The sequence below is a fragment of the Lampetra fluviatilis genome, chromosome 4 (assembly GCF_964198595.1).
Source record: "Lampetra fluviatilis chromosome 4, kcLamFluv1.1, whole genome shotgun sequence".
Lineage (NCBI taxonomy): Eukaryota > Metazoa > Chordata > Hyperoartia > Petromyzontiformes > Petromyzontidae > Lampetra > Lampetra fluviatilis.
The window spans coordinates 3,563,513-3,576,042 of record NC_136278.1 but is presented as its reverse complement, the minus strand read 5'-3'; the positions used below and the strand labels follow the sequence as shown (position 1 = coordinate 3,576,042).

The 12,530-nt window shown below is 47.7% G+C and overlaps 1 protein-coding gene across 3 annotated transcripts in view; it reads right to left on the bottom strand.

Moving 5' to 3' along the window:
- Positions 1–634: 634 nt before the first annotated feature.
- The window catches only part of LOC144931496 (uncharacterized), a 33,459-nt gene continuing 21,563 nt past the window's right edge, over positions 635–12,530 (bottom strand). For all 3 annotated transcript variants that reach the window (XM_078855388.1, XM_078855389.1, XM_078855390.1), the window contains 5 exons: positions 11,940–12,038; positions 9,689–9,787; positions 5,243–5,341; positions 3,695–3,793; positions 635–2,356 (listed from right to left, as the gene is read on the bottom strand). In XM_078855388.1, coding sequence (XP_078711514.1) covers positions 2,267–2,356; positions 3,695–3,793; positions 5,243–5,341; positions 9,689–9,787; positions 11,940–12,038 — 486 coding nt within the window. In that variant the 3' untranslated portion in view covers positions 635–2,266. The remainder of the gene's footprint in view (positions 2,357–3,694; positions 3,794–5,242; positions 5,342–9,688; positions 9,788–11,939; positions 12,039–12,530) is intronic.

Sequence of the window (12,530 nt, the reverse complement as noted above, 5' to 3'; positions counted from 1 at the left end):
AGATGCCACTGGTTCTTCACGTTCCGCAGATGTAGATGCCACTGGTTCCTCACGTTCTGCAGATGTGGATGCCACTGGTTCTTCACGTTCTGCAGATGTAGATACCACTGGTTCTTCACGTTCTGCAGATGTAGATGCCACTGGTTCTGCAAGTTCTACAGATGTAGATACCACTGGTTCTTCACGTTCTGCAGACGTAGATGCCACTGGTTCTTCACGTTCTGCAGATGTAGATGCCACTGGTTCTTCACGTTCTGCAGATGTAGATGCCACTGGTTCTTCACGTTCTGCAGATATAGATGCCACTGGCTCTTCACGTTCTGCAGATGTAGATGCCACTGGTTCTTCACGTTCTGCAGATGTAGATGCCACCACCGCCATCTATTGCGCGGCGGTTGAACTTACGACTCTCGGTCCGAAGAGGCAAACTGGACATACGGCTCGGGTTTGTTCGCATCTCTGAAAGTTCTTGTGTCTAATGTTCACAAGTCGAGGCGCACCAATAAAAGCGGGTGGGACTGCTGGAGGGAGGTACTGCCAGATCACCATGTGTCCAGGTTGACCCTCCCGGAGACTTTGAAGCTTTATACATCGGTCCGTCAATTGCAAAGGCCCATGACACGTGTAGTGCGATCGGTTGCGTGTGTAAAGAACCAATGTTTTATTTTTTAGATTCATGTAAATGTTACAGGCAAATCACAGTCGAATGTTACGTGCCTAGGCCAGCGGAGCAAGCACAACTTCAAGCAAGACGAAAGTGATTAGAGAAACAGGACAAATGGGACGACAGAAACGAGACAGGCAAAACAACTGGATTCTTGAACCGTCTTGTGGTGACGAACCATGACGATTCATCAAAGCGCAGGGAGGGGAGTGAATCGTTGAAAGTCATCTGCTGTATGATTTAGGCATTAGGTATTGTAGATAAGAGGTACCCGAGTAGCTGCGACTAGGGTTAAAGGATCCAGTATGTCGTGTGAGTGCCGTAATTATCCCAACAGTTGTATTTTTGAGTTATCATTGATATGCTATTTGGAGTAGTCACATGCCAGTAGTCTGCAGTAGATGTGTTAAACCCATAGCTGTCACGTGGGGTGTCTACCAAGTACAACATTTATAGATTCAGGCAAAGCAGCATTCGGTCGCAGGGACGTTATTTACGCGCTTTCAACGGGCAGCGTCTTTCATTGGCTTAAAAATAAAGAATTTTATTTTGGCAAAGCACCTCCTGCTCAAATGATGCCCACGACGAAAGCCGTGCTTATTCAGGGGATGCCCGATGCGCCCCACAACACGTGTTATTGCACAAAGCATTCCTTGCGCGTTCACAATTAAAATTTGCACTCGGAAGACGGTGGCCCACACGTCAGATGCCTCGGTGTATAATGGAATCGCGGTATTGAATGTTTAAATCCACGTGCCAGCATCAGTCATTGCCGCACCTTCCCGTTACAGCATGTGCTGTATTGCATTCCAATGTCACTCTCTGCTGTCATTCTCAATCTAATGATTATAATTTGCATGCATAAAGCCGTGGAATTTGGCACGAAAGCCATGGAATTGGGAATATTGGTGAATAATTGGCAATCGTGAATGTTTTGTACGTCACTTGAATACAAATCTCATTTTAACTCGGTTATTTACAATTGTCGGGGAAGTGTACGGCACTGCCAATATTGACGCACTGCGCTCTGAACACTGCGACCTAAGTTCGATTCCTGGCCACGGCTAATATCAGTGGCGAGTGTTATTCCAACCGGTCCTGAGCTCCCCATTCATCAACGCACACGACTGACCAGTGCGATGAAGTATGACACGAAAAAACCCGCATCAATGACAATAATTGGGGAGGCCCTGATTCACCAATGGATTGACAACGGGCTATCGATGGTTATTTTGCTATTACTATTATCATTACTACACAGAAGAAAAAAATCTGGCAAATTAGTGCGACGGTTTTGAAAACATTATCTATCATCGCAACTGGCCGATGGGTATGTGAATGCCAACACTGCACGGCACAGATGGCACACTGCAGCAAACGTCACATCTCCGCAGCGCCCATCATCCATAACATAATCAACTAGCTGAGCCCAAAACATCAAACACTATTACCGTGCGGTAACATCATTCTAAATAGCAGGTCAAAATTGAAAGTCATCTTTACAAAAAAAAATATCCCTGGATCGTAGCTGATCTCCAGTTCGTTTCCATGCATTCGCCTAAACCGCAGCAGATGTCCGTGTCTTAGCCTGCCCGCTTTGGGCTAGTTTTGTGCGCTGTTGATAACATTGTTCATCGCCGTTTTAGTCTCATTGTTCATTGGTGGAAGCATATCTACGGCAGATTTTCCAGTCTGAAAAGAGAAAAAAACACACGCACGCAGTTTGTACAGGGATTTTGCAAGTTTTGCACACAAACAAGGCAGTGCTCAAAGTTGACATAGGTTACATTATTGGTGCGGTTTATAACCAATGCACGCGCGAGACCGTGACGATTGCAAATTCTAGTGGTGCTCTAGAAATCTGAATTTTGGCACAAATATAGTTGAGTCTGTCCCTGCAGCTGTATTTAGAATTCTGGCCCCATACATTATGCTCCGCACATTAATTCATCGAACAGGGGGCCCACCAGAACGTTCTAAACGCTTTAGGGTATTTTGCTAAACACTTAAAGGAGTGTGCTGCTACCAGTTCCCAGTAAGTCTATATAAATACGTGCGCACGCAAAAAAAACCCCCACCGTACAGCCGCGTACATTGTAGGAGCACGTATTGTTAGACATCGTCTATTAATGTGGAAGCCATGCCCAAGGGTTGCGACGTAGTCAGCACGACACCTGGCCACCTTTGTCTCCCCACGGCTGATATTTATACACCACCCCCAGGCACTCGTACGAGGCCGAGTCAACCGAGAGGTGGCCCCAGGAAAGAGTTCAGACACCATTTGCCACCCACGTCATTCGTGGCCAGGGATCACTCAGGTCACCGGGTTAGAGTGCGGTGCGCCAATCGCCACACACTGCCGCTCCCCACTACGCACGAAGACAAAGATCCCCCGTATAGCCTGAACGGACTGTTGGGGCAAGTGCTGTCAGCGAGCACCTACAAAGGCCGGCACGGCACATAAGGGGGTGGGTGGCCAACACGCTCGGCCGCCTTTGTCTCCCCAGTGATGTTTAGACACCACACGAAGCACTTTTTTGAGGCTGAGTCGACCTAGGGGAAGATGATGACCAGTTCAGATAATCGTCACTGGTGTTGGCCGTGAGAAGGAATCGAACTCGGGTTACCGGGTTTGTAGCGCAGCGTATCGCTAACCGCTACACTACCGCTCCCCACCCCACCACAAAGATCCCCGTATAGCCTTAACAGACTGTTGGGGCAAGTGCTGTTAGTGAGCACCTATGAAGGCCGACACAGTACACGAGGGGGTGGGTGGCCAACACCACGCCCGGCCGCCTTTGTCTCCCAAGTGGCGATGTTCACACACCGCACCAGGTACTAATTTTAGGCTGAGTAGACCTAGGGGAGGCCCAGAACCGGTTCTGATAATCGTCACTGGTGTTGGCCGTGAGCGAGAATCGATCTTGGGTCGCCGGGTTCGTGGCGCAGCGCGCTAACCGCTACACTGCCCCACCACACACACACACTCACACACATGCGCATATACCGACACGGCCACTCATCACTCACGTAGTTTTTGGCACCAACGCTGGCACCCGCCGAGATGAGGAGCTGAGCGAATTTGGGGAGCGCCTGGCGCATGACCTCATGGAGCGGCGTGTCCCCTTCCTGCACAAGGCGGCGGGGGGGGAGGAAAGGGCATGCGAGGAGACACGGCTGTTACAAATACACACACATGCCCACTCCGTGTGCTACTGCCGGAGCGAGTCGTTCACTCAATTGTTTCATCTATTAAAGAATTGCAAGCGACTACCATTTTCCGCCGTGAAAAGGACGGCCCACTCCCATCATCCTTCCTGCCGAATGCGGGAAACCCCCTACGAGCCACGCCTAGCGTGAAGTCGCTGATGATGCCGATAACGCCGCCTATCAAATCTCATATAGTGGCACGTGCGGGAACAGAGGTGAGACTTTGTATTTTTTAAAATATATTTTGTGTTATGCAAATGGTAGAGTAATCTAAGCAATTAATGTACCGATTATAATCGGTACAATTAATGTGAATTTAATGTAGCGATTATAATCGGTACAATTAATGTATAATTAATGTACCGATTATAATCGATTATAATCGGTACATTAAGCGATAACTTAATTAATCGCATATCCCAGCTGCGCTTTCCATCCTCCAACACAGTTGATATTTACAAAATAGAGCGTCTCAATGTGAATGCATCTCAATGCTCTGCACGGAAAGAGCTGCCCGAAAATATCGTCAGGCACTGACAGAGAAACCACATATCTCAAAACCACACGTGGAGTACAAAGCCCAAAGATTATTTTGTTTTTCATCGTCACTTATTGAACTTGCCTTAGGAAGCTCAACATGATTGTTTTGAGTCACATGTGACTATTTGGCAGTGAGTGCTACTGCACTGTTATAATCCAGTGACTTAACGGCAGTTGATAGATGGATGTGTTGATTTTTTTCCCCAGTAATTCCAGTTTTCTCCAAAACGCAATACACTCGATATAGCAATGACAATATAACTGTATACAGAGTTCTCCTGTTAAATAGTCTTGAGCCTCAATTATTTTACTTTTTTGCCTCAATTATGCTTTGCTCGGAATTTATTTTACAAAAATTGCGTCCACATTACATTTCATTTGTGATATCGGCAGTATGTTGTGATTGTGCCGTGCAGTGCACTACCTGGTATCAAGGAAAGGATTTCAAAGATTATCTTATGGACATACTTTTAAAGTCAATTCCATAAGCTACTTTATTCATAATACATATTGTATTCCTTGAAAAAAGTATTTGTCACGTGTCAATTCAATATATAATGTTTTATATTAATAGATGGTATCAAATCAAAATAAGTGAAAACTCAAATTCAAGATGATGATTTTTCTTTTGGTGCATCAACTCTCTCTTGCTTGCGAACCTGTGTCAAGTCACAGGTGGTTGCAACATTGATGTGGATCCAGGATCTCAAGTGGTTCCAGCTCCTCAGGTTCATTGACATGGCTCTTAGCCTCCGGCGCTCATCCGACCACCTAATCTAAACACGCATGTCCGATCCCAATCGACGGGTCCTTCTTGCCGGCACGCACCTTGTCCTGGGCGTTCACGTTGGCGCCACGCTCGATGAGGAACTCTGCCACGTTGTACTGCCCAACGCGAGCGGCCACGTGCAAGGGGCTGCTCAATATCTGTGAGCGAGGAAATGCAACGATTAAACTGCGGTCATGATGATGCGCGATTATATTATGATGAGATGTACGATTACACTCCGCTCGTCATCCTCGCAGTGGCGGCGGCTTGTTGGCTCGCCGTCGAACAAAGACGGTCAGATGCGCTCCTGTGGCCGTCTGGAACGCTCTCCCTTCCGATATTGGGAAGCCACTGGGAGCTATGCACTTTTAAATCATCTGGATCAGTAGTTCTTAACCTTTGCTGCAGCCTTGCACCCCTGTGGTTCTCAATCGGTAAAACACATTTATGTTAATAAATACACAGGTTTGATGAAACAAAGTAGTTGTGCTTATGTGCTTGTGCTTAATTTGTGTTTCGATTATTTACCCTATTTAAAAAAAATCTGACCATTTATCGCACCCCCTGAAAGGGCATCTCGTTCCGCCAGGGGGTGCGTCCACCCCAGGTTAAGAACCACTGCTCGAGATTGAAAACTAATTTTCTTTAACTCTGATTTTTGTGTAATAGTTTGTTGTTCTTCCACCGCACATCCAATTCGCGTGGTTGGCTATGTACGCATGCCTATCAACCCATACGGTTTACCCGTAATCTTGTAAAGGGAAATTGAGTTTTCAGGTCCATACGTTTCAATACGGGCACACAAAAATTGTCTATTTGTTTGTGTTTCTCCCTTGTGATGGGACTTTGTAGGGTGAATGTTGAGATTTGTAAGGGCACAGGATGACCAATTAGATCTGAAATTGTCTGTAATAAGGTAGGCACTGATAAGGGGTTGAAAGGTATGCGTACGGTGCGATAGAAGTTCAACATACATACATACTCATGACGGCAAGCTGCGGCACGCCAGACTTTTAGTTGACCGGCGAGATGTGTATAAACATTCTACTTACAGCGAGGGGATCGCAGTCATCATCGGTTGTTCTGAAATATCCCCCACCACCAAGATATGATTAAGTTGGCACAACCCCATCAAAGGACGGGAAAAATAATATGGAAATGTAAGTCCACAGCTCAATTCCCAATCTAACCCAAGGACCCACTGCAGTTTAGATATGTCTCCACATATACATGCAAATCATCATTTACAGAATAAATAAACAGATCTCTCTTATTTTATTTATTTGCTTTGTTACCCATACTGCTCTGCAAAAATTCGTGAGGTTTTTTTTCCGTTCACCAATATCACGTGGGAGTGGGTTGACTGTGGAAATGGATTACAACTGAAAATTGAATTTGCTATTTCTGTCCACCCCAATCCACCCACGCTGCCCCTGATAGGTCTCAGGTCTGTACCTACTTAAGCCCGTTGTGGTAAAATGCACATGTGCACCATTGATGACAATCTATTTGCTAATAGGGTTTTTCCCCTTTTTTCTGGCAACAAAACTGACACCTTTTGCAAGGAATCATGTCTACATTAACCGCAATACTTGCAGTCAAATGCAAACAAAAAACAATACTCTGGTAATGTATGCATTGTCTTTGAAACTGATTGGTCCACACCAGAGACAGATTTCTTTAAAAAAAAAAGTATTGTGTTTTTTGTTTGCATTTGACTGCAAGTATTGCGGTTAATGTAAACATGATTCCTTGCAAAAGGTGTCAGTTTTGTTGCCAGAAAAAAGGGGAAAAACCCTATTGGTATATTTTGGTACTGGCAAAGGAGGTCCCATAATCTATTTGCTGTAGTTAAAACTTATCACTCATTAGATGTGAGAGTGGGTTGGGTGTTTTCATTGTTTTCGTCAATATTATCCGGATCCCCACGATGTTCCCCGAATCTTCTGTGGAATTCCGAGCATTCTCATGTCGAACACTCTGCCTTAAATACCTGTCCAGCCACACTCCAGTTGGAACCACGCCGCAAAAAGCAGGTGTGGTTCCGTTGAAAACAAAAGTCCGTCTTGCAAAGCGAGACCTCGGGATGAACGAGCGAAGGTGGACCTCGAGTCAAGGTGCCCTTGAGGTGGACAAATTGTTCATCTGCTAACGAGTGACGCTGATCGGAGGGCGATGACGGTGATGGTGACGATGACGATGCCATGTCGGGCGGTGTTGCTGGAGATCTGCCTCCCGGCGCTGCTGCATCAATTCTGCGTAAGGCGTGAATCTGTCAGCGAGGCACGGGGCGTTTGTTTGCTTTTGAAATGAACCGGGTAGTTTAATATTGATGTCACCACATCCCTCGAGACTCCCAGAGCCAGCCTTTGAATATTTTTTTTCATAATTGTTTTTTTTTCCCCTTTTGCAGCGGCCGCAGAAATGGATGAACGCGCGCGTCGCAGCATCACGCACTCATTGCGCCTCGGCCTTCAATGAAAGGACTCCTCAAACCGCGTATTAATGTTCGCTCACATTTTCCCAGGTCCACCTTGTATGTATATGTACGTATGTCAGAGGTCGCAACCGGGTACCCGATACCCGTACCCTACCCGATACCCGGCTACCCGTACCCGGCCGGATACGGGTACGGGTACCCGTTTGCCACCCTGGTGCGGCCGGGTATGGGTACGGGTAGGCCGTGAGTCACTGGTGAGTCACCGTTTGTCACTCATTTCCCAACGTCTTGTCTCTTCTCACAATTCAAGTTCCTAGAATCAACCCACCCGCACCTGCAACATGGCTTCATCCCAGAGGTCGCAATCAGGTACCCGATACCCGTACCCTACCCGGCCGGGTACGGGTAGGGTACGGGTACGGCCGGGTACGGGTGCGGGTACCCGTTTGCGACCCTGGTGCGGCCGGGTACGGGTAAGGAATCAAACCCCGTTTGCGACCTCTGACGTATGTTGAACTTATTTTGCACCATACGTAGCCAACCGTGCCAAATCGCGGTTCTCCCTTGGCAAAACAGACTTTTGCTTGAATGAGTTCTCGTCTGGTTTCATGGGAAAGTAGCAATTTCAACTTTCGTGTGAATCAGACGGGTATTTAAGGCAGGCATAATGTCTGCTTATTTTGTTTGCATCATAGAGTTGTGCATTTCACAACGAAGCTAGAAAATGCAGGGCCGCGCGCAGAATGTTAGGAACGTCACAGAAAATTCGGCCAAGTAACTCGAAAGTTCATCTAATAGAATGTGGGCAAGTGCTGTCGGTGTACCGAGAGGAAGAGGGGGAGGTTGCCATTGGGGGGGTTGGTGGTGTAGGCAGGAGGAGAGGGGCAGGTGACACCAGTGCCGGATTATCCTAGTAGCAAAAGTAGCTACGTATGCTTCGGGCCCCGCGCTAAATGCTTTCAAGCTATCAATTCCGGTTCAGTGATTCTGCACTTGCTCTATTACTATAGTACTATACTGCCTTCAACTTTCATGAACAACTGGGTGCTTAAGGTTAGCGATTTGTCGTATTGTCTGGCTCTATAGAAGATGAACAAATACAATTACTTTACAATGCAAGTAAAAAATGTGTGTTTAATATTTGTCTGTTTTCTTTTTTAATTAGGGCCCCTTTATAACATCATATGCTACAGGCCCCGCACTAGCTTAATCGCAACGGAGCGTCGCGCCCAGAGGTCAGCAACCAAGAGGGAGAATTCAACCCAGATGGTAAAACATCGCAAGCGCTGTCGTTGAAGGCCGGGTTTCAACTTTTCTCACCATAATGGGATCGAGCGGTAAGGAAAAGGAGCCTTGCCGACGTGTGATTTATATCTACGGCGTCGGACATGAGGATCTCCTGTCCTCCCCTCTCTGTATACGAGCAACCGTTGCGTAACGCCTCCCGTTGAAACGCAGAACTAATTGCACGCCTCGATGGCCCATTGATAAGTTGAACCCCCACCGAGGCTCCTCTATATGGTCGCAACTCCGGTGAGCTGGAACTCACGACCAAACTGCGCATGAATAGCCCAGATTAGGGGCCGTCCATAAAAGACGTCACGCGATTTTGGACGATTTTTGACCCCCCCCCCCCCTCGTCACACCGCGTCACAAAAAGTCAGACCCCCCCCCCCAAACCGTATTTCCATTTTGAAAATAAAACATGCTTCAAATCGCTTTAAACTATCGTCATTGTAGTGCGTATTTAATGCGGCGCTGCACTCTGACGTTGTAGTAGAAAACATTATTTAAAAAGTATATTTAATTAAGTAGAACGTGTTGTCTATATTTATTTAAAGTTGTGCATTGTGTTGTGACGTCACATTTCTCAAACCCCCCCCCCCCCACCATCGTCACACATCGTCACAAATGTCTGACCCCCCCGCCCCCCCTAGGTGCGTAACGTCATTTATGGACGGCACCTTGGGTCCTCACTCAGCCCCTCAGCAAATTGTTGCGGGCGCTGTCACACCAATGACTCGTGCGCACGATGACCCATCGGCAGATATAATGATGACATTACCGAGTCTGTCGCCTTGATGCTGGCGCCGCTGTCCAGGAGAGTCTCGAGCACCGCCACGTGCCCTCCCCGGGAGGCGCAGTGCATCGCGGTCGACTTCAACTGGCGGATGGGGGGTGCGAGACGCGGGGCGAGTGGTGGGTGGGTGGGCAGTGGAAGAGGGGGGGGGGGGGATTTACCAGGTTAGGGGCCATCCATTCAGTACGTACGCATGGAGGGGACAGGGGGGCGTTAACCCAATTGCGTATGGGGGGTCTACTGACAATGTACGCATCGGAGACGGGGGGTGTGGGGTTGAAGCCTCGATGATGATTTGTCTACATTGGCCTTCAAATGAGTTAGATCGTCCGGCGGTGGACAATCTGTTTGCTTAAACACGTTAATATTATTAATCCTTGATCGTTTCTGCGTTGATTAAATATCGGCCGTTCTATAGGATTCGGGGGGGGGGTTCGTCAGGCGAACGTACGCAGGTGGGGGGAGGGGTGTAAAAAGTCCGCGTGCGTACAGGGAGTGGGGGAGGGGTCAAGTTTTGGCAGATTTTTGCGTACCTACTACATGGATGGCCCCTTAGCCGGGGAGTCAAGGGGGGGGGGGGTGTTGGCCGGGTATAGTGCGCTCGCATCATCTGCGCGAATCTGCCTATGCCCCCCACCCCCTCCCCCCAACGTCAGCTATGCTAATTAGTGCGTAACGCTTCATTCAGTTTCGTGTCCATCGTTCCAACTTGGATCGACGGCGACCATTTGTGGGCACAAGAGGCCCGCGCGCGGGCAGTAACGATGCTCAAATCACCAGCTGTGCCAAGAACCTCCCCCCCCCCGTCTCTGGAAGATGACACGGGGAGCAAGATGAGGCGAGCAAAAAAAATCGGTCCCTGGGCGAGATAACGTGATCGACACGTCGACTCACGCCGCCGGCTGGGAGTAGCGTATTACAGCTGTGTGCAATGGGGCACACGCACACGCGCGTGTCTGTCTCTGCGCTATGCGAATCGCTTTAAATCACCACTGCCCGCATGTATTGTTGTGCGCAGGGCCGGATTAAGATTTTGTAGGCCCCTGTCATACAGGTACTGTGAGGCCCCCAGTAATATTTTCAAATGGGAAACAAAGTTAAAGAAAGGCTAACAGAAAATAAAATTCAGCATTCACAACTTAATTTAAAACCAAGCGAGATGTTAGAAAATATGTCCGTGAACAGAACTTCAACTGATAATAGTTTTTCCCCTTTTTTCTGCCAACAAAACAGGTGTTGAGATGTTAAAACACCAAACTGAAACCTTTTTACAAGGAATCACGTCTGCGTTAACCACAACGCTTGTGGTCAGAATGCAAACAAAAAGCACACTCTGATAATATTTGCATCAAATGAAATCACTTTTCACTTCATCTCTGGAGGCCCCCCTCCAGTTGGCGGAGGCCCCTGGGCTTGCAGCCCCAAAAGCCCCGTGCCGTAATCCGGCCCTGATTGTGCGCGATACAGCTGAGCTATTTATAGATGGGCGCTAATTTAAACAACAAAAAACGTCGCCACGTGTGTCCTTCGCGCCGCTTTACAGCAACAGACGCGCGGCGTTCTCGTGCGACGGGCGGTTCTTGAGAGAGCAGAGCGAGAGAGACGTCGGAGAGATTTTTTTGGCGACGTCAAACTTTTGACACCACGGTGAATTTAAAACACACACCGACGTGGACGCAAACTCTTTAATGCAGCCTCAGGCTCTTGAGTCATTCTTTACGCTCTGCGCAGGAGAGAGGCAGTTGTCTGAAACATCCCATTACGGTGTTTTATTATTGTTTCGAAGACATGTTGAACAATAACTCTAAGTTCAGAGTTTGGAAGCACTCTGTTTCAGAAGCTACCAATTTTCAAAATGGTCGTTTGGCCATGTTTTTAAGTTACTCAAAATGTAAAACATAATCACAAAGCCAACGACTGTGCAGTATTAAGCCAGCAAAGAGTCTCAAGACTCTTTTTCAAGAGGATCCTGCATTTGGATGGTTGGCAAATGCCATTGATGAGTGGCGTGTGCGGAAGAAGCCTGGGATACAATCTGGATGCATACGAGAGGGGTATAATCACTCTGCACTGCCATCTTCTTGCCACCTTTGCAGCCCCCACGCCTACTACACTTGGCAAGCCCTGATGGTCACCCCCATCCAAGTACTAACCAGACTCAACCCCGCTTTAGCGTCTGAGATCCAATGACATTCGTGCACATTTAGGGTGATTTGGCAAAAATAAGCAAACGCACCTTGTCTTTATTTTCCAATTGAGCTCCTTTGTCAATGAGCTTCTGAACCACTTCCAAGTGCCCGGCCTGGCTGGATTGATGGAGAGCCGTGCGATGGGTCTGAGTACACGGTACATACAGGAACAAAAAACACAAAGATCGCTTGTGTAACCTTATACAAGCTGACAAATACAGTGTAAATAAAACAAAACGTGAATTACACTGAGAGACGGAAACACGTGGATCATAGAACCAACACGGATTAGATGCACAATATTGACCAATGAAAAAAGTAATTGGGCTTGTCCGACACACCTCGGCAGAAGGGATTAATGATCGAAGTGATAAGTCCCGTGATAATCAAAGGCGGGAACTCCCTGCTGTAGGGACAAGTGCTGTAAGCGAGTAGCAGCGGCTTTGAAGGCCGCTAGGAGGGAACGCACCCAAGCGGACGAACACCATGAGCATGGATCTATGAGATCAGTTCGTTTACAGGAAGTCGGGTAAATTGTCGCATCCCAGAACTGCGAGGGATGGCGACAGCAGTGGATAGAGGATGGTAAATTATGATGAAGCAGCTGCGGGCGAACATATATTAAGACATATTCTTAG